Source organism: Curcuma longa, chromosome 4, assembly GCF_044706935.1.
Source record: "Curcuma longa cultivar G26 ecotype Majalengka, Jawa Barat chromosome 4, ITB_CL_G26_1.1, whole genome shotgun sequence".
NCBI classification, from domain to species: Eukaryota; Viridiplantae; Streptophyta; class Magnoliopsida; order Zingiberales; family Zingiberaceae; genus Curcuma; species Curcuma longa.
Window position 1 is genome coordinate 6,471,464 of NC_133864.1, and position 22,139 is coordinate 6,493,602.

General features: G+C 38.1%; 2 protein-coding genes across 2 annotated transcripts; one reads left to right on the forward strand and one right to left on the reverse strand.

Moving 5' to 3' along the window:
• Positions 1-216: 216 nt before the first annotated feature.
• Positions 217-11,972, reverse strand: LOC141828260 (autophagy-related protein 18c-like). The gene is made up of 5 exons (XM_074715659.1): positions 11,828-11,972; positions 9,894-10,716; positions 3,448-3,706; positions 2,571-2,694; positions 217-521 (listed from the first exon to the last, which is right to left on the reverse strand). The coding sequence occupies exons 2-5, from the start codon at positions 10,653-10,655 to the stop codon at positions 419-421; spliced, it is 1,248 nt and encodes a 415-aa protein (XP_074571760.1). The 5' UTR covers positions 10,656-10,716; positions 11,828-11,972; the 3' UTR covers positions 217-418.
• Positions 11,973-13,119: 1,147 nt separating this feature from the next.
• Positions 13,120-14,409, forward strand: LOC141827825 (transcription factor WRKY45-1-like). The gene is made up of 3 exons (XM_074715155.1): positions 13,120-13,461; positions 13,624-13,728; positions 13,801-14,409. Exons 1-3 carry the CDS (start codon positions 13,163-13,165, stop codon positions 14,267-14,269), a joined length of 873 nt encoding a protein of 290 aa, XP_074571256.1. The 5' UTR covers positions 13,120-13,162; the 3' UTR covers positions 14,270-14,409.
• Positions 14,410-22,139: the final 7,730 nt, after the last annotated feature.

Here is a 22,139-nt window from a genome sequence, read left to right on the forward strand (position 1 = left end):
ATTAATAAATTTCAATAATATATTCTATTCCTCTTTTTGAAATATGCACTAGTCAATATCTCACCAAATGAAAATTCGATTTGACTCTAGTTTTATTTAGTTCATATGTTTTTCTTCAAAAATAATATATTTAGCTGTTAAATAAATCATACGTTTCTTTTAAAAACCATTTCACTGTCTTCCAACTAAATCTCGCAGAAAGTAAATTTGGAATAATTCAAGCAATAAAAATATCCCAGATCTTTTTTTTATAAACACAATTAGATTATAAGCATTGTGCACAAACCACCATAATCCATTAATTACACACCCTTAATTTACACATTAGAAAGAAAGGCGGCTGCATTTCTATATACAATTTAAAGCAGTCACCTCTTTTCAAAGGATTCAAGTGGAAGCAGAAGCAGAAATAGAAGGATCATCTGGTGGCAGACCTTTGGGAATCAGATTTCAGAAACCTGACGTACTCCTTTTGGGACATATGGCCACCATTCACTGGATCGAAGGTACATTTATAGAAGCTGGAGAAAGAAAAAAAAATTAGAAAAAAAATAGAACCTGAAAGAAAGAAAGAAGACAGTGTTTGTTGGTCAATTCTGTGACATTGCAGCTAAAAAAGAGCAGGACTATTCAACTATTATCAAATCTTGAATTTGTTTAAAAAAAATCTGAACGACACAGAGCATGAATCCTTTTAGGCTCTAAATAAGCTCATCTTTTAATTAATAAATCTATAAAGCAAAGCATGTAATGACCCATGGACAAATTGGTTAGGATTTTGAAGACACATTCGAATCTTGGTGATTGATCTTGTTTGCAAGTTTTGAACAGGCTCCTTTCTAGGCTCATGAGCAACTCATTTATAAGCATGATATGGCTGCCATAATTCTGATTATCAGTTATGATCATGTTTGTCCTAATTGTTTGGTGTAGGTTCATGATCTTGTATCTCTATCGACTCCTAGCTTATATCATCGTCATTATGGTTATTGAACCAAGTTTGTCCAATCTATCAAGGCCGGTTAATCAATTTTATCTCTTCATTGAGATGTTAAATCAATGATTCTTTTTAAAAAAATCTTCTCTATCTCTTGGGGAAGTTGACATAACGGAAAAGTTGCTACCATGTGACATTGAGATCGCGGATTCAAATTGCAAAAACAATCTCTTGCAAAAATGCAAAGGCTGTATACATTGACTCAATGAAATCCGACTTTTCCCCGAGACTCCACATTGATGGGAGCTTCGTTCAACAAGCTGCTCTTTTTTTTTCTTCTGTCTCTTAGATCTTCCACTATAGCTGGTTTAACTCTTCTACCTATAGATACTATTAGTCACCTTTGAGTTTGTTTATATCATCTCAATCTATATCTTCTTTCACTTTGATATCTATTGAAGCTTTAGGCCTGATTGTTCTCAGATATTGGTAATTTCATTTTTATCCTTTATTTTTATGCATTTAACTTAACATTCTCATCCATTCTACTTTAATTTTTCGTATGTAAATTCTTTAACAACCCAACACTTTGATCCATAATGTAAAAGAGGAATCCTTTAACCCTAACATGACGATCACACAATCCTTCACAAGCTCCTCTCTTTTTAGATTTTTATCCTATTAATGATATTTATATCAATACTCTCGCTGAATAAGATCCAAAATACTTAATATTGTTGCTTATAAGAATTTCATGTCCACCTATTCCAGTCCATAAAGTTCTAAATTATTTTTAGCCTATAAAATTTCTTCAATATAATTCAAATTCACTCTAATTCCACTATCAGCAATTAACATGATATCATCTACAAATAACATGCAGGCTTTACTTGAACATGATTAGTTTGCTCGTCCAGTACTAACTCTAAAAGATAGGGATTGATAGCTATTATCATATATATATTTTTTATAACATCGTATTCCTTTCTGCTCTAAAATCCATTAAAATAGTTGTCTAACTAATCTATTATAAACTTTTTCTAGAACAATAAAAACTATATGTAAATCCTTGCTCTAATGTAGTATTATTGTAAAGCACTAAATTGTAAGATTTAGTTCGAGCTTCAGTAACTCAAATTGGATCTCCTCAGGTATGCCAAGTCAAGGTCAAATTAGCTTGTTCACCTATATAACCAAGCTGAAACCAAGATTGGTGAGACTTAGATGGACAAAGCTCAAGCATGAATGTTGTAGCTGAGATAAATTGAGCCTGGTAGGGATTGCCAAGTCAACTACAAATTATGTTTCTCCAATATAAAATTTCCTTCTTTCCGATATTGGCAACAGGTCATCACAGAAACCTGATTAAAAAGAATTACAGGAACCTAATTTCTTAAGCATATACAATATGGAACTTTTTATCATTACGAATGTCTTTCTTTTGGTAGAGTGCACAAGCATGTAAATACCATATATGCACTCTGCAGTGAATTGACCTTATACCACTTGCATGCGGTTTTCAAAACTTTGATACACAAAAAAAAAAATAGCAAATAACAAGTTAAACATATTTGTATAATGGAAAGGACACATAATCATCAACAATTTGCATGAGAGAAAAATGGACTGATACCTTCCATCCATGCCAACAATCAGAATACTATTATGAAGTCCAAATGCAGCAGTATACCGAGTGGCTTCTGGCAAGTGAAACTGAGCAAATGACCATTCAGAACTGAAATACTTTGGGAGCACACCTGTGTAATTAAACTTATTATGAGAAATGTGTCATGTTTTACCATCTCGGTTGATTTATTTGAGGTTGCATGCAATGAAAGGCAGAAATATAGGGTGCCAAGTTAATTTGATGTATGCCAGAACAGATTTTAATAAATCATTTGAAAAATGTAAGTCTGTTTTCTAGATTCTATTGCAAAACAATATTCCTTTTTGCAATAATAATTCTAGTCCAGAAAATGGTTTCTTCACTAAATAAAAAAGAAATGAACATCTTAGAAAAAAACAAGTTTTTATCTTGGTTACGCAGTGCGACTCAAAACTTCATTTTCTAGTTGATATTTGAAGTTTGGTATGCAGTTCCAGAAGTTAATGTGCCAGTAGAATTTTCCATTCTGGAAATTTAGACTCCTAATCCTAATTTTCCAGCCAATAAAGGAAGAGATTTAGATAATCAAGGTTAGGTTTCTTATAGTTGTTATCTCATTGTTCAAATAAAGATAAACTAAGTAGCATAGTCATTTTTTACTCTGGCTGAATAATAGCTACTAAAAGATTCTGGACTCCATTCGATATTATCAGACTACTGTGGGCCAGGGAATCCTAATCATTGTTACTAACAGTATAGCAGAGTCATTTCTCCAAAAAGCACATTACTATCATTATCATTTTAAACATCTAAGCCAAAGAAAGAGGAAAACTAGAACACCTTCATTCCCATCATGAACATCAACAAAGAGGAGAAAAGCACTTGCAATAGGAAACAAATTTACCTCTCATAAAGTACAGTGATGAGTTAGTGTTGGCTGCAGCGGTTGGAGATGATAGAGGATCAAATGGAGTGGAAGAGTTCTGTTGTACAATTGTTGGACTTTGAAAAGGTACAGTCGGAGTGGTGGATTCTTCTCCACCCACTCTAACTCGAAGGCTGAACACATGTACAGTTCCCTTATCACTGGAGACTACCAACCACTGCACATTTGGAGAGAGGGCAATGCCATATATCTCAGCCTTATCTAGTCCTCTGCGTACCTACAATTTTGAGTGATGGCTGAGTAATTGACACTGACATGGAAATAGGATTTATTTACAACTGTCAACAATTTAGGATAGCATTTCATCTATATCTATGGGGAACTAGATAAACTATGACTTGCAAAAAACAACCACAAAACCATAGCAGACAGAAGCTAATTGTTGAGAAGATTGTGCCATTCCACAACTCATTCTAATTCATACATCCATCCAAGAGCTGCTTGTTTTGCATAATGAATTTGGCCTAAAATGGGTAAGCATCAATTTGATAAACAAACTTTATTGTTCAATCAATGGTTGGTCCTGTCAGGAATTAAAAAAGTGTGCTCAGTATGCAAAATGTATTTCTGATACTTAAACCCATTCCTGAATGAAAAATACCTGCAATCTTGACCCCTGGTCTAATGTCATCGTATCAAATGCATTCATATTACATTTCTTACATGGCTAAATGAGAATTAACATTTAAGAAACTTTGAAATAGGCACTCATCATCAGTAACACACTGCCAGATGGATGGATAGGAACAGAAACTTTTCAGATGCAAGATCCTGCATAAATGGTGAAAGAATTACTTCTAGTTATAATTCCTAACTGCAATTCATTGTTCATCTGATGGTTTCATTATTCTTGAAATCATTAACAAGAACAAGGTAAATATTCTATTCTACTTCAGCAAGCTTGAACTTAAAACCCCAGCTGAAAACAGTTTATCTAATAGTACATAGGAAAGAAATAAAGGGGAAAATGATGACAGACTATGCAGCCACTGAATTCTAGATGGAGCAAGGATTTGCAACACTAACTACATTTACATTTTAAGCCAGCTGCAACTCGAGATAAATTGGTACAGACCGATTGGAAATAGTAACAAAAGTGAATACCAATGGGCAGGGAGAGGAAAAGAAATACAAATACCTCATCATTCATGGAATTACTTAACCTCTAATCTTGTCAAGCTATATGTGTTATCAATATCCCAAAACATGGATTGAAATCTTATTTCAATTTCTAGTCCAAGACCAGTGAATCAGCTAGTAGCTGGTCAAGCCAATTGGTATATGAGGCCAGCATTTAGCTCAATCAATAACACAACAACCATTTTTTTGGGACATACACAGCTTGATGATGATGCTGTATTACACAGATTCATTGTTTTTAGCCTTTGTTTTTGTATCTGTTAGAATATTTAGGGATAAATATTCTGTTAGGGATAAATATTCTGTTTTTCTTTTTTATAGAATAATTCTCCTAGAATAAGTCCCTATATTCGTGTATAAATAGGGGCTTATCTCTTGTAATAAAATAAGATTCCATATTATTTTACATGGTATCAGAGCCAGGTTAGATTTAGGTTTAAGTTTATCCACCAAACCAAGCCACCAATCCCCTTCCTTCTCTCTGTTCGCCGCCGCCACGCGCCTTCCTCGCGTGCACTCGCGTGCGTCCCTGTTCGCCGCTCCACACCATTCAAAAGAGTTTTCCTCTCTTCTCGTTGCTCGCGGCGAACTCCAAATCACGGCTTCTCCCAACAGTAACATCATCGCCGGAACTCCAAATCGCCGCCTCCAAGCACCTTCCGCGCGTCTCCTTCCTTGACCGCAAGCTGCTTCTTCCTCCCGACGCTAGGGATCCCTTTTTCGCGACCATCTTCTCCCCACAGCAGAGCAAGCAGGCCGCCGTCCCTAGCTTCCGACAGCGCGACGCAACCTCTCTTCTCACGAGTGTGGCGACCGTTCCTGAGTTCTAGTTCGGTCTCTGGCGACACGATTAGGGCCACCTTCGACTCCAGGTGTATCTCACTCTTTTCGCTTACTTCTGAAGCTTTTGCTTCCCCCGCGATACCTTCCTCTTCTCCGCCATCCGCCGGTAGAAGGCTCTTGATGCGAGAGGAGACCTCGTGCACGTTGGGACCAGACTTGAAGGAATCGGCGATTTGTCCTTCCCATCATCGTTCGTCGAGACCCACTGCCCGGGGATCTCTTGGAGTTGCTTGCTCGAAGCATATAGGGCTTTGAGCGTAAGGCGCTCTCGGTGCTGTCGCAGGAGGAGGAAAGATTTTCCTCCTCATCGTCGTCCACGAAGGCGTTCTTGGCTGAAGGCACTCTCGGTGCTATCACTGCGCGTTCTGCTGCGCAGAAGGGATTTTCCGCCTGCACATCTTTCTCTGAAGAAAAGAATTTCTGCTATCAGAAGCTATTGTTTATTTAAACTTAGTTGGCAGAAATTTAGTACCCTCCAGATTTTCTACAACAAGGAAGCTCAAATATCTCGTCCAGGAGAAAGGCCTCACAAATCCGTCAATTTTGAAGGTCACAAATCATAGATCTATGAGCAGAAGATCTGTGAAGATGGTGGCCCATACAGGTTTGGTCTCATCAACTTTGATCTCTCGAAACAACAACAGACCTCCACCTCGTAAGGGTGGAAAAGGACGTCCTTGGTGTGATCATTGCCACCGACCAGGACACACAATTGATAAATGTTGGAGTCTACATGGTCGGCCTCCCCATGCTGCGCAGATTGTCCAGAGTTCTGTCGCTACATCGGCTTCCACTTCACAGTTGCCACCAGATACAACCCCACCGCCTTCCTATGACGACTTTCTGAAATGGTATGAGGATCGAAAGGTCTCTGATTCCCCTACACTTACTGGTAATTCCTTTGCTAACATATCTCGCTCTTCGAGTTCTTGGGTTCTTGATTCCGAGACCACCGATCATATCACTGGTAATAGATTACTTTTTTATTCTCTCTCTACTTCTGGTTATTTACCCTTTGTCACCATGGCAAATGACTCTCAAATTCAGTCTCAAGGTGTCGGTATTGTTCATCCTTCTCCGTCTCTTTCTATTCATAATGTTCTTTATGTTCCCGGTGCTCCCTTTAATTTATTACAATTAGTCAGCTTACTCGGTCTCTTGATTGTATCATCTCGTTTACTAAATCTTCTATTTCCTTATAGGACCGGAGTACGGAGAGGATGATTGGCTTCGGATATGAGTCTCATGACCTATATCGGCTTCAACAGTCCTCTCTTGTTGGTTCGGCGGCGACATCTCCCCTTCTTATTCATGCTCAGTTGGGACATCCAGGTCTTGATAAGTTGAAACAATTACATCCAGGTCTTTCTCACTTAGATTCTTTATCTTGTGAATCATGTCAATTAGGAAAGCATGTTCGTAATTCTTTTTCTCCTCGCACTGAGTCAGGCTACGTCACCTTTTACTTTGGTTCATTTCGATGTTTGGGGTCCGAGTCGTGTTTCTTCTATATTGGGGTCACGATACTTTGTTACCTTTATAGACGATTTTTCCCGTTGTACTTGGTTATATCTGATGAAGGATCGTTTGAAATTGTTTTCTCTTTTTCAATCTTTCTTCTATGAAATCAAAACTCAATTTGATATTTCTCTTCGAACCTTACAGAGTGATAATGCACGTGAGTATCTATCTACTTCATTTCAGACCTTTTTGCCATCTCATGGTGTATTGTATCGGACGTCTTGTCCTCCTACCCCTCAACAGAATGAAGTTGTTGAACACAAGAATCATCATCTTCTTGAGACCACCCGGACTCTTCTTCTTCATTCTCATGTTCCTCTTCAGTTTTGGGATGACGCTGTACTTACTGCGTGTTATCTCATCAATCGCATGTCTTCCTCTACTCTACAAAGTCAAATACCTCATCATGTTCTTTATCCTCATCAGTCTCTTCATTCTTTACCACCTAGGGTCTTTGGTTCTATATGTTTTGCTCATGCTCTCGATCCTGACATTAACAAACTCTCTCTCCAGTCTCATAAGTGTCTTCCTTGGGTACCCACGGTCTAAAAAAGGGTACAAGTGTGACTCCCCTACTCTCCGTCGGTACTTTATCTCTACTGATGTCACGTTCTTTGATTCGGTTTCATTTTTTGGGCCTAACGGAGCTCCGTCCGAGTTTTCTCCTTCTACGCCTGCACCAATGACTATCTTTTATCCTCCAGAGGAATCTCTGTCGCCTCCAGAGATATCTCCTCCATTGCAGGTTTATCAGCGTCGTCCTCGTCCTGCTTTACCGCCGACCACCACTGACACTGCCATGGACACATCTTTGGAGCCAAGTCTTTCACCTCGTCTTCCGGTCCCATCTCTTGAGTCTGATATTCCCATTGCACTTCGGAAAGATGTGTGTTCCACTCGTAATCCTTCTCCTCATTATGTTTCTTTGAGTTATCATCGCGTTTCTCCTTCCTATTTTGTTTGTCTTTCCTCTTTGTCATCTGTTTCTCTTCCAAAGACTGTAGGTGATGTCTTTGCCCATTCAGGATGAAAATAGACTATGCTCGATGAAATGTGTGTCTTACAGAGCAGTGGGACTTGGGACCTCGTTCCTCTACCGCCAGGGAAGTCAGTTGTTGGTTGTCGATGGGTATATACAGTGAAGGTTGATCCAGACGGAAAAGTTGACCGGCTTAAAGCTCGCCTCATTGCTAAAGGATATACTCAGATCTTCGGATTAGATTATGGGGACACTTTTTCTCCTGTTGCCAAACTGTCCTCTGTGCGCTTATTCTTGTCCATTGCTGCAATTCGACATTGGCCTCTTTATCAGTTGGACATCAAAAATGCTTTCTTACATGGTGACCTGCTCGAGGAAGTCTACATGGAGCAACCTCCGTGTTTTGTTGCTCAGGGGGAGTCTTCTGGTCTTGTATGTCACCTGCGGAAATCTTTATATGGCCTCAAGTAGTCTCCCAGAGCATGGTTCGGTAGATTTAGTACTGTAATTCAACAGTTTGGCATGACTCGGAGTGAGGCTGACTATTCTGTCTTTTATCGTCACTCATCTATTGGTTGTATCTACTTAGTAGTTTATGTTGATGATATTGTTATTACAGGTAGTAATCATCTGGGGATTTCACAAGTGAAACAACATCTTTTCAAACATTTTCAGACAAAAGATCTCAGCAAACTCAAATATTTTTTGGGGATAGAGGTAGCACAGTCCAAAGATGGGATTATCATATCCCAAAGGAAGTATGCAATGGATATTCTAGAAGAAACAGACATGTTAAACTCAAAAACAGTTGACACACCTATGGATCCTAATGTCAAGCTCATGCCAAATTAGAGGGAGCCTCTTCCAGATCCTGAACGATACAGACGATTAGTAGGAAAATTAAGCTACCTTACTGTTACTCGTCCGGATATCTCTTTTGCAGTAAGTGTAGTAAGTCAGTTTCGCAACTCTCCATACAAGGAACATTGGGATGCTGTAACACGCATTATCCGATATATCAGAGGTGCTCCAGGAAAGGTCTTTTGTACGGAGACAAAGGACATACTCGAGTCATAGGCTATTCTGATGCAGATTGGACAGGATCTCTCATTGATAGGAAATTTACTTCTGGTTATTGTATATTTGTCGAAGATAACCTTATTTCTTGGAAAAGCAAAAAGTAGAATGTTGTGGCAAGATCCAGTGCAAAGGCAGAATATCGAGCTATAACTATAGCCAGTCAAGAGCTTATATGGCACAAACAATTACTTCAAGAGCTAAGATTTGAAGAGGTTATACAAATGTCACTTATATGTGACAAGCCGCCATACATATCGCCTCGAATCCAGTTTTTCATGAGAGAACAAAGCATATTGAAGTCGACTGTCACTTTGTCAGAGAAAAAGTAATATCTGGTGAAATATCTACTAGTTTTGTTAACTCACAAGATCAACTAGCAGATATATTCACCAAGTCACTGAGAGGTCCTCGAATTGACTACATATATAACAAGCTGGGTACATATGATTTATATTCTCCAGCTTGAGGGGGAGTGTTAGAATATTTAGGGATATATATTCTGTTAGGGATAAATATTCTGTTTTCTTTTTTATAGAATAATTCTCCTAGAATAGGTCCTTATATTCGTGTATAAATAGGGGCTTATCTCTTGTAATAAAACAAGATTCCATATTATTTTACAGTATCAAATACAAATCATTACACTGTCAATCTTCCTGTTCAATGATAAAATCTATGTAACTATATTTTTCTTGAATCATAAGTTATAACTTCAGTTCAGACTCAAGATTGGCATATACGTGAGTGTAAGTTACGCACAACAATGTTTATCAAATAGATGTGAACCTTTGAACAATTTTCCTAGCATAGCGTTGACATAAGAAAATTATGGAAGTTTTACCTCTTGTAGTCGAGTACCATCCATCGTATTGAATATTCTGATAAGTGTACCCTTTGAGCTTGCAGTTGCAAGAAGAAGCCCGTCCATGGTCAAAGACATGCAAGATATGCAAGAATCATGAGCATTAATTTGTTTTGTCACATTCAGACCAAAATGTTCAATCCGAATTTCTCCACGACGTAGACCAGGGCATGCCATCACAAAAGTGTTAGAATAATGTGAGAGGCAGCAAAGTCCCTTTGGATTAGATATAGTCTCCATTTGATGAAGAAGCTTCAAGTCTTTGAAATCATGTACATAAATCCTGTTCTCAAGAGCTATGATAATGCGATCTTGTCTCAATTTCACACCTCTTACATTAAATTTAAATGAAAATTCAGCAATACAACGACTCTGATGGTCATCCCAGATTATTACTTTGTTAGGAGGGTAGTGAATATTCGTCTCACCACCAACTAGAGCCAGGATATTTGAACGAAATAACATTTCAACAATTCCAAAGCCCCCACTTCTCAAATCCCTCCTGAAAGTTTCCTTGAAAGTGTCACAATTGTATATCCGGAATCCATTGCTTGTTCCAACAGCAAAGCACCCATAATCTTGATTCCATGACACTGAAAGCAGCTCAGTTTCATTACCATCATCACTTTCTGGTCTTGGTTGGCCAAATGGAATTGTCGGTGGCCAGGATTGTGCTGCCTCTAATGAGGCAATCCTCATTGACGGATGAATGCCAGGGGGTGTTACTGTTGAGCTCATCATGAAGCAAAGGCAACAAGTGACAAAAATAACTCAAAGGTTATCGAAAAGTAAACTATCCAATCTGCAATTTGAACATAAGATTTCAAGCTTATCACAATGAAACCTAAATGTTAAAGCAGCCTGATGAAAGCAATCAACTTCACAACCGAAATCAAAGATCTTTAATTGCAGTAAGAGATAAGAAAGAAGCATTGTTCAGCATTGCTAAGTTAAAGTATTCATCATACAGATTTTTTAAGGAAAAAATGTTTAGCAATGCGCAGCGATGGCATGACCATTGATTACTGTACTTAATTGCCAATCACAAATCTAGAATTTTAGCATAGGAACCTCTGAAAAATTAATACTATATACCATCTCTATGATTCATGGATTTATAAAGTAAGTGCGTCAGTAAAGCAAAAAATAATTCTCACATAAACAGTCCTGTAATGTGCAACTGGCTTGATAAATAAAAATAAATAAACCTTGAAGGTGCTAAAAATATTGTAAGTGAATGACAATGTGGAGCAGAAGTAGATATAGCATACATCATAAGATCTAATGGTTCATGTTATCACATTGATAAACCATGTGTTGTTGATTTAAAAGAAAGGAACATCAGATATCTTGAATAGCCACAACCATTATTTCACTCAATTGAAATATGACCTGAACATAAAATGCCGATCCAAAAAAAAAGACATGTAAAGAAAATCTGAATTGTATACTAACTATCTCATTGTAGAGATCGTCCATTTACATTAAGGTATGCTAAAATAGTATGCACCATAGACCAACATACGTCTTATGTTTTTAAGCATATGGAAGATTGTTGTATTCAATAGTTACCAAAGGAACAGAAGCATGTATAGACCACATTCCCGACTTTTAACACTAGTCCTATTTTTTAAACAGGTGGAACATTCTTCGATTCAATAGTTGTCAAATACAAATCCATGCGTTCCCATACTTTGTCAAATCAGACACCAGACTCCCCACCAAAATAATAGAAGAGCGAAAGACAAAAAATCTCGACTTTTAAGGTCGTTTCGCAGAAACCCTTTCCCTTCCTTATTTTGACCCCAAAAAAAAGCCAGCAGCATTCAATGACCAAACGAATAGAACAGCAAGCTAACAAAAATCACAAGCAAACAAATCATCGACAGAAAGGAAGAAGGAATAAAGAATACCTTATAGATCTGCGCTCGAACAGGTAAATCCCAACCGGATCAACAAAGGATAATATTTAATTTGGGCTTTGGGCACCGCAGCGCGGTTTTCGCAGATCGATTCCCTTGAATCGCCGTGGGGGCGATCTCGGAGCCGAGGAAGCGGTCGCAGCTCGTCCTTAATGACAGAAAAGGGCAGAGCATGATTTGGGATCCTCTCCAAGTTACATAACATAATAGCTCTCTTGCTCCGTCAGTTTCACATCTCCTAACGGTTCGTTTCTTTGCACTTGATGATGAACGGTTATAATAGAACGAAGAATGCGCACGGTGACGCTTGCAATTGTAGAGGATCCTCCTTCCCAGTACCAGACGGCATCAAGTTGCCCTCACGAACGTACGGTCGGGATTAAATCAATGAAAATATCTTTCGCCGACGTGAAGTACATGGGTCCACGTCATCTGGGCCATGGTCTGGGATCCCACGTCATTTGGGCCAAGGTCTGGGAGTCCACGTCATGTTTCTGGTACAATCAATAAACGCTTTTTAGAAATTATCTAAATAAGAATATTTAAATTAAGTATATTAACGCAATTAATGTAATTAGTATAGAAATTCCCTATAATTATAATTAATTATTGGGAAGTAAATATTCACAAGAGAATTAAGCTCCATTTTTCCAGCTCTCATGATATGAGCAACTTTCCGGATAGATTCAGATTAATTTATAATTTTCACAATGTCTACATGTTCATACTGCTTTAATTGATTATTGGTTGAGGACGTGGCCATGCATATTTATCTATTCGGTGTCTATAATTTAAAATAATTCGATTTAGACACTGAAAATGTAAAGTCATTTGTTTAGGGAAAACAATTTTTTTAGTTTTCAAGAAATATTGAATCAAGAAAAATGAAAATAAATATTTATGGTTAACTTTTTAACCAATGGAATAATATTATTTAATGTTTAATTTATAAAAAAATATATCTTTTGAGTGATAATCTACTCATTTTTTTAGAAATAAATTGATATATATATATATATATACACCTTGGTTCCCAAGTTTCCGCCTGTCCTCCTTTTTCCACGCGTACATCTCTTCGACCAATAAATATAATTAAAAATATTTTTTATTTAAAAAAAAACAAAACCAAAACCAATGCTGACGTCATCCATACATCGTCACGTTTGTGACACCATCTCCTCTTCTGCGAAACTTCAGCTGTTAATTATTTCATTTTTCCCGTTCCGAAAATACCCCTCCTTCTTTATATATCCAACCAACCTCCCCTTCTTCCTGCAACCACCACCACCACCGCAGCAAAGGAACAGTGCGAGGCAGAGTCTGCTAATGGCGTCTTCGACGACGACGGAAGTCGAGTCCTCGGTCCCTGGCGCGCTGGTGCAGGAGGTGGCAAAGATCCGGGACTCGGCGGCTCGGCTGGGGGAGCTGCTGGCGGCGGAGGTGGCCGGTAATTCCACCGTCGGGGCTGTGCTCGGGGAGATTTTGCAGTCCTCCTCGAGAGCCTTCTCTCTGGTGAACTGGACTCTTCCTGGAGGCGACATCGGGTCGCCTTCTCCCCGCGAGGCCTCGAGCAAGAAGCGGCGGGCCAGCACCGCCGTAGACGGCGGAGGACGCTGCCGGAAGAGGTACTCATCTTTCAGAAAAAAAAAGGACAAAAGTATTCTTTTGATACTCATCATTGAGTTCGTTGAACAAGTCGCTGACGAATTATTAGTTCGATGATTTCTTCGAAGTTTAATTTATCAACAACTTGGAATTCTTTAACACTTTATCTAAATCTATCGCAGATCGAATTCATGTGCAAAGAACACTGTCAAATCTAAATCTCTAGATGATGGTCAAACATGGAGAAAATACGGGCAAAAACAGATCCAAAATTCCGATCATCCAAGGTAAACTTTCTTCGATCGAACCTATCGACGAGAGATCGAGTTCCAGAGTTGACGATGAACATGAACTTGCAGGAGCTACTTCAGATGCACTCACAAGTACGACCAAGGCTGCGAGGCTCGGAGACAGGTCCAGCGAGCAGAGGACGACCCCAATACCTTCATCATCACCTACGACGGCAAGCACACCTGCAGAGATCCTGCCATGGCGAGTGATGGCATGGCCTCCGCCTCGGGTTTCAGGGAAAACGCTTGCCTGATTCGGTTCGGAGCGAGCTCCTCTGCTTCGTTCGGAGCTCCTCCTAAGCAGGAGAGCACTGAGGAGGACGTAGTGAGCAATTTGACGACGACGAGCACTTCCTCTTCGTCGGAGTATTACCGTCTCGGACTCCCGGCCATGGTCCCTGCCGATGAGAAGCCGGCGCTAGGTGCCACTGCCGCCGGCGATGTCACTTCTGGGATTCACGATGATCTAGAGCTGGAGCTGTTGATTGACTCATGCTTTGGGGGCATTTTAGGATTTGACGATGGTAGATTTTACTAGTTATGAACTTTTAAATGTGCACATGACAAGCTAGCTTTTCTTTTCTTTTCTTTTTGCTGTCTTTTTTAAAGGTGTTCTCGATCCGATTGTATATGAGTGGATGATCAATAAGTTGTTCATTTCCAAAGAACCTTCTACCACTGATTTCTTGTTTCATTCTAAAAATTACTCCAAATAATAAAAATATAATATCGTATCAAACTATTTAAGGAACGAATTTAATACAACCTCATCTACTCCCTCCTTCTCAAATCCCTCTCCTTTGACATTGCTATCGTCTCGTTAGTCATCTCCACATATCAGATCGTGCACTTTAGCGTTACCATCAATCTTATACATAAAGGTGGAATATGTCATCTTAACGGCCCCACACGATCGGCCCCACGATCATTTGTGAAGAGGTAAATCGAGAAATTGCAGTTGGTCACGACAGGAGGGTATTGTCTGGCTTCTTCAGAATTCAAACTCTTGTCCTCTTCTGCAACTCTGCTACGTCGTAACCAACTCAGCTATACTCCGGAGACAACGTTACCATCATCATATATTTTTCTTGTCGTTTATCGAATTCAAATCACTAACTATTTGTCTAGTTATGTTAATATTCCAAAAGATAAGGTGAGGAGGTTCCGCACGCAAAGGAGTGATTACGAAAATCGTTTTCAATATCATTATTTTTCCATCGCGAGCAGAGGAGCCGATTCATGTCATTCCTTTTAGCAATTGACCGGGTCCTGCTTGCACACGTGGCGCTTTGTGATCGGTTCATTTTGTAAACTCGCTGTCCATGGCGTCTCCCCATCCCCCTCTCCCCTCTAAACAAGTGGTGGTGGTTTCGCTGGTCAGAAGCAGGTGTGAACGCATGAGGTTTGAACTTTCCTCTCTCGTTTATTAGATTCCCTACCCACGCGCTTTTGACTAGGAACGTGGGGACAAGGTAGTGGTACAAAATTGGAATTAATGATTTAATCTTTAATCAATTAACTATGGGTAATTATAATATTAGAAATTTAATAGTATATTATTTGGCAATCGAAAATATCACTTAGTTGTTTCCATCGTTGTAATACAGTGATAAAATACGAGAAGAGCAAAGTTCATGTGCTTCAGATTTATTAAATAAATTAGGAGGAAAGGTGAAGCAATACTTAAATTATATTAAGAAATCATTTAATTAACTAGATGCTAATTAGCTAACTAAAGATATTTATTTAATCAACTAACTAAGATTTTTAATAAAATATTTGTAAGTAATGAATCTTTTGATCAACCAAATAAACTTATTCAATATACTCAATGATCCAGTGAGATTATTTATTGGTTACATGGATATCGGGTATAAAGAGGTATAAAAGAAATCAAATAAATCTAAGTATCGATGAATTGTTGTAATCAAATGAAACTCGCCCTCTTGGTCTCTGTACGCATCCTGCATCATGCATCGACCTTATGATTGTGTCTTAGCATCATGCGTCAACCTCATAACTCAATCTCCACATCATGCGCCGATCTCACGACTCGATCTTGGCACGCCTCCAGCATCATGCGCCAACCTCACGACTCGGTCTCGACACACCTCCAGCATCATGCGCTGACCTCACGACTCGGTCTCGGCACGTCTCCTGCTTCACAAGCCGATCTCATGACTCGATCTCGGCACGCCTCCTCGTGAGATCTCAACACGCCTACTTAGAGGCGGAGCCAGGACTTTTACCGAGGAGGGGTCATTTTTTAACATCGCATTGTCACATTAATAAAATAAATTTTGAATTAACTAAGAAATAAGTTATATTCAACGCAATCTAAGTTGCGCTCTTCATTTTTTCATAGACTCAAACTCATCTATGACAAAATTGACATCAATCCTTCATACTCCTCTATATAGAACACCTTACCTTGGATTTCATGCAAATTTTATTAATTTTCTAATTCCCAACTTGTTGGTTTGTAACACTTAAATTCACTCACAATTTTTTTTTTATCACAATCCAGTTGCACGAGGTGTTTCCCCTAGATCATACACAAGCAATCAGATGATAGATTCTCCCATTCATACAACTGTCTCTCTTACAAAATATTAATCTATGTGCATAAACAGTCTTCTTTTTTCCCAACAACTTTGTCACTGAATACTCAAAAATACAAGCTGACGTACAATAACTGAATCTTTTCGCCTAAATCAGGGGAGGCAGAACCAACTCCTCCGAGAAGATAGGAACACCTCCTTGAATATATATAAACGGACAGGATCTTTTCAAAGCATAACAGGTACATTATAATATTTCTCAAACAAGTTGCTAATACTTCAAAACGGAAAGCAACTGCTATAAAAGATGGTCCATACGGCACAGGGGCGCACACATTTACACTAATTTTTTCAAGTCATCATTATACTCTTATTAACGCCGAATCCTAACTTGAGCGTTAGAGTGGCTTGCCGAGACCCAACCCGACGTTATTCTAACCATCTTTTTTGAGTGCTTTTCATGACCCCTCTTTTCTCCAGACGATTCTCTTCGAGAGGTGTGCACGTTAGCTTAGCCTTGAATTAGCGTTGGAACCATCCATGATGTATTGGTTGGAACACTCAAAATAGATATTACGATATTACAATAAAAGATAGAATTTGTTACCAACGGTTTCACACGATCGATCCTATCACCATCCGTAAGAAGGTAAATCGAGAAATTACATTTGGTTATTACAGAGAAGAGTATTATCTCAATTTTATCAAGATTTGATTTTTGTCCACCTTAATAAATTTACTTCATAATAATTAACTTAATCATACCCCTAAAAGCTGACTCAAATTGGATTCTGTTAACATGCTCAAGTGAACATAGACGAAAACATCTCAATACTCAGTAGCCCGCTTTGTTTAATTCTCATGGGTGTGATATAATGATAAAACATTTAGAGGAATAATATTAGAATTAAAGTTTGAAATTTAAATTCGATGAATATTTTCGAATTTATCGTTTGAATGTATACAAATTATTCTAGGATTATTTTGACTAAAACGACCTTCTACAATTTTCGTGTTGGCCATCTTATTTTTTTAATAATATTATTATATATAATATATTTTAAAAATGTATTAAAAATTTAGCTTCTGTTTTTTTTTTATATATATCAACAATAATTAATAGTCCATAAAAAGAAGAGAACGCATCCAACGCAATCCCTAACATCACAAGTCCACCTCCGACGGAAGGCAACCTCGGAAGATTTGGGAGCAGCGATGGCGACGGGATCTGCCGCGGCGGGATCGGGCCTCTTCAAGTTCCTGCGGCCGCGCCTTCGCCCACAGTCAGACGACATCGCCGCCGCCGCCACCTGGGGCGTCGCGGCCACCACCACCGCCCTCTGGCTCATCCAGGTATGGCAGAGATGCCTTGGTCGATATCACCGTCTTCAATTAGATGCATGCTTTTTCGGTATGAGATTTTTTTCGAGAGAACACTTTTCATCGCTCGATTCACATCCTTCTGCGTATTCGGCAAGCGTCGAGAAAGAGATCAAATCCTTCGTTTTATATATACTGTTCTCCTAACTATCTATTTTAGAAGGATCCTTCAGGGATGCACCACTAGAAATCTGAAACGCGGTTTCTCAGGGTGGGTTGTCTCTCGTAACTTCTCTACAATTCGGCTGGAATACTGATTTTTTCAACTCTCTAAAACCTGTAATTTAGATTTGCAGCATATTATGAAAGTGTTCTCCTGCTTAAAATATCAAGTACCAACAACAACGTTTGACTCTTCAGATTCGTATTCCAAGAAAAAATAGTCGTAATGGTGTATTTACATGAATGGGAATATGAGGGGAAAAGGGAATTAAACGAACTTGCCATTTTTAATTAGGAGGAAGTGGCGAGGACGAAGAAATTCAATTATCTTTTCTGTTCCCCTAATGCATTATCACAAGGATCCCTAACTAGTTGTTCTCACAAGGATCCTTCAGGGATTCACATCTGAAAGCTGGCTTCTCTGAGTGGGCTGTGATCACCTCTAATGAGTTTTACTCCTATGCTGTGTTTCATTTAGTTTGTTTTACCTCTAAATATAGGCCTATAACAATTAAAAAGTTAATTGAATTAAAATTTTGAAGCAATAAGCTACTAAAATACAACAAGCATCAGGTATATCAACTAATGATTATACTTAGGTAATACCAAAATATTTGTTGTGCATTGATGAGAGCATAAATTCTTATAGCATCCTAATGAGATCAAACTCATAATTTTCCAAATCTAAATTAGATAATCCTCCTAAAATATTTGGTATTGGAATGGATTTCTTCACGTTCTTAAAGATATAAGTTAATTAGTGAAAGTTGGACTGATACAACCACTTGAACTAACACATTCATAGAATTAAAATATCTCAACTTTTGCATTTTGGTTACTCTGGGTACTCTGGTTGGTGCTTTCTCTTCTCCTTTCCTTTTTTTAATATTATTTTATCTCCTTCCTATGATTAGTGGGCAAAATGAATGATGCCATGCCAAGAAAATCTGTGTCTTGAATTCTCTCAGACGACACCACCATAACTTTGTTGGCGCAGGCGGCTTTGTGACATTCATCTTGACACAATATCAATTTCAGTTGGTGATCAGAATGATAGATTTCTACTATTTTGACTAAGATCAATTGACATTTGAAATCATGGGGCAAGATATGCCGTCAATGGTGAATCACCATGTCAAAGTAAAAGTATAGAACTCCAAGACAGGTGAAATACCATTGCATAATATAATAACTTTTCACTGAATAACTCAATTAGCCTTCCTTATTGGCTAATAACAACCCCCTTATTCCAACGTGTAACACACCACGCTCAAGAACAAGCAATTTTGTCACTCTTGTAGCTCAAGAACTAGTGCCGCTGTCATCAACTTCTTGATTTGTTCAAAGGCTCTTTCAAAAAAAAATGTCCCACCTAAGCTATCTTTCTACAGTATGGAATGGGATTTACAATATACTAAAATTCTTCATGACCTCATTTATTTTGAAGCTATCCTTTGAATTTTTGAATTCTTTCAACCATAGTTATTAAAGGTGCTCACCTAGTTGCGCCTAGGCATAGCCAGGCGAGCCTCTTGCTAGCGTGTGTCTTGTGAGAGGAGGGAGAAATCGATCTTGAGGAAACCAATGAAGATTTAGCTATACAAATCTGAAACATTGGTGATGATAATAATGATATGAGTAAGGAAGATGATGAAGATTTTGATGATTTATATACTTGAAGTTTTTTTTAAAAAAAATTGAATTATACGCATAATTCGCTATTATTGTTTAATATTTTGTGGACTATAGTTTTGTTAGTGAAATATTTTAGCAGAAATTCCTTACATATGTTTGAATTATAAAAATTTATAGCCAGAGCGCCTTATTTCGGTAAGGCATGCGCCGTGTGTCTTAGGCCCCATACCATCTATGTGCTTTTGGGCGTTTCACGCCTTAAATAACTATGCTTTCAACATCCTGGTGCTGGTCTGGATAGGTAAAACCTTCCTTAGAGCTGTTTTTTTTTCCCTTGTCGCAATAAAATCCAGAAAGACCTGTTGGCTGTAGGAATGTTCATTTCCTTAGGTTTGCAAAGAGTTTCTAATGCTGTATTTCCGGTATCTGAATTAGATGCTCTTCCTCAGCTTTGCTACAGATGGAACAGTTTTTCATCAAAACAAGCAAGATCCAAGTCTCAATACCATGGCATTACCAATAAGTCATCGAGGCCATTGTCTTGAATGCTATCTTCCACTCATCTCCACCTCTTGGTTTGATTTGGTGATGGCTACTTTGTGATATCAATCTTGGTGAACGCCTTCCAATCCAAAAACCAACCAAGTATTCTTTTTATGCGTCGAAGGAGAGATTTGCACTTACAGCGAGTTTGTTTATGGCAACTTTTAGAAGCAAAACCTAGGGCAAGCACATGAACTCTTGTTTTCTGGCACAAACACTTTACCAATTGATTCCACCACTTGCTTTTGCATCGCCTAAGCCTTTGCTCTTGTGGCATTCGGGACATTTGCATATTTGGTAAGGAAACTCCTGATACCAAATCAATGGCACACTGAATCTTTCTTACAGACGGCTAGATTAGGTTTGGGGGGGGGGGGGGGGGGGGGGGGGGGGGGGGGGGGGGGGGGGGGGGGGGGGGGGGGGTGCGGTGCAACTGAACACTAAATATCTCCTGAAACTATTGAACAAGGAATCTCCATGTTCAGTTACTAGCCCATGATCAATGATCATGCAAATGAGCTTAAGCCTTTTGTTCTAGATGTAAGGTTGTCATGTTGAGATTTGTATTGGGAATTGTTTTTTTTTTGTGAATTTTTGAATCAGGAATCATTAACTGTGAATTATGAGTTTCAGAAAAAAAATACTATAAAACATATTAAAAAGAATTATATTCTATTTGGAAATACTTTTGACACCTAATAATATTGAAAATAATGGAATATTTCATTTGATGGCATAAAAGTTGATATTGATTCCTCGCTTCATATCTTTTGTTAATAACAATGTATAAGTTACTATTTATTTAATTTCTTTAAGAATCAAAATGAAATGTGCATAAGGAAATTTTATCATCAACATCAAATACTATGGAGATAAATCATCATTGTGAAATAGAGGATAACTTTGATATTAGATGACTTCTAAATTACTATCTATCTTTATCTTTTTGTCATTTTGTGTATCAATGTTACAAGTCTTAATCTTCTCAGCTATTCTTAAGTGTTAAGTCTACCTTATTTTCTGTTTTCATGCGTTTTGTTTTCCATCGACTTTGAGATTTCACTCTTTTTAGTTTTATATTTCAATTGTATATTGGGTTTGATTCAATTTGTTAATGATTAATATATTATCTTTTTTATTTTTAACATAATTTAAAATAAGATGTACCAAATACGATTAAATCAAGTTGAATGGTTGTTTCCTTTTTGAAAAAAATTTATTGTTGCTCTATTAAATTTTTGTATTGATTTAATGAATTTGCATCTATCTTGGCAGCCTTTTGACTGGTTGAAGAAGCAGTTTTTTGAAAAACCTGAGCCCCAAAATTGAAACTTGTGAATGGCGGCAGCATCGAAGGCAATGGACGATGCCCATGTTACGTTAAAATAAAGATGCTTCTCTTTCATTTATGCATTTCTGTTCCTCATGAACCAACGAGGAGGCCAAATTGTCCATTCCAGCTGGAACATCGTTTTATGAAATTACTTTCAATGTTTTTTCCCCCCAAATAATTTGACATTGTTGCTTTAGCCAACAACAGATTTAAGAGAATGCCATGTTTTAGAATTGTTCTTTATAATGCAAGGTGGGACGATGTGGGTCTGTAGAATTGATTTAGATGTTTCTGGAAAACACAGATCAATTGATAAAATTTTGAGGAATGTTTTGACGATAATAAAAGGATTAAGTATTTTGTAAAGTTCAGATGGTAACTAGGACAAATTCTTTCATTCATGATTAATCTTATGGAATAGATTATTTCTACGTAATTGTAAAATCAATTAGATATTTTAATTTTGAAGAATTATTATATTCTTCTCTGTATTTCTTAGCTAGTCCTGCTCCTATAAAGTATAATTTTGAAACATAAAAATTGTGACGCAATAAATCAAACTAATAAAAACAAACTATTCCATTTTCTTTGAACCGGGGTGATAACGGACGTGGGCGATAGGAGACGTAGGATCCGCCGATGCCTCTCCCATCCACCGTTAAAATCTTATGCTTCATTATTCTTCCCACTTAATTCCAGTCCGATCCGACGTCACCTTCTCCCGCTTCAGATCTGATCTGAACTGCCGCCCGACCCGCCCTCCTTCGTCGGCTTCGTCGGCGCCGGAGGCGAAG

What these genes read in the sequence shown, in the direction of transcription:
- LOC141828260 (XM_074715659.1), bottom strand. Translation starts at nt 10,655, where the DNA reads ATGATGAGCTCAACAGTAACACCCCCTGGCATTCATCCGTCAATGAGG. An exon ending in ATGGTACTCGACTACAAGAG is followed by an intron (nt 3,707 to 9,893) that starts GTAAAACTTCCA and finishes TCAAAATTGTAG; the next exon opens with GTACGCAGAGGACTAGATAA. An exon ending in ATTGTTGGCATGGATGGAAG is followed by an intron (nt 522 to 2,570) that starts GTATCAGTCCAT and finishes TTCTTTCTCCAG; the next exon opens with CTTCTATAAATGTACCTTCG.
- LOC141827825 (XM_074715155.1), top strand. Translation starts at nt 13,163, where the DNA reads ATGGCGTCTTCGACGACGACGGAAGTCGAGTCCTCGGTCCCTGGCGCG. An exon ending in GGAGGACGCTGCCGGAAGAG is followed by an intron (nt 13,462 to 13,623) that starts GTACTCATCTTT and finishes AATCTATCGCAG; the next exon opens with ATCGAATTCATGTGCAAAGA. An exon ending in CAAAATTCCGATCATCCAAG is followed by an intron (nt 13,729 to 13,800) that starts GTAAACTTTCTT and finishes ATGAACTTGCAG; the next exon opens with GAGCTACTTCAGATGCACTC.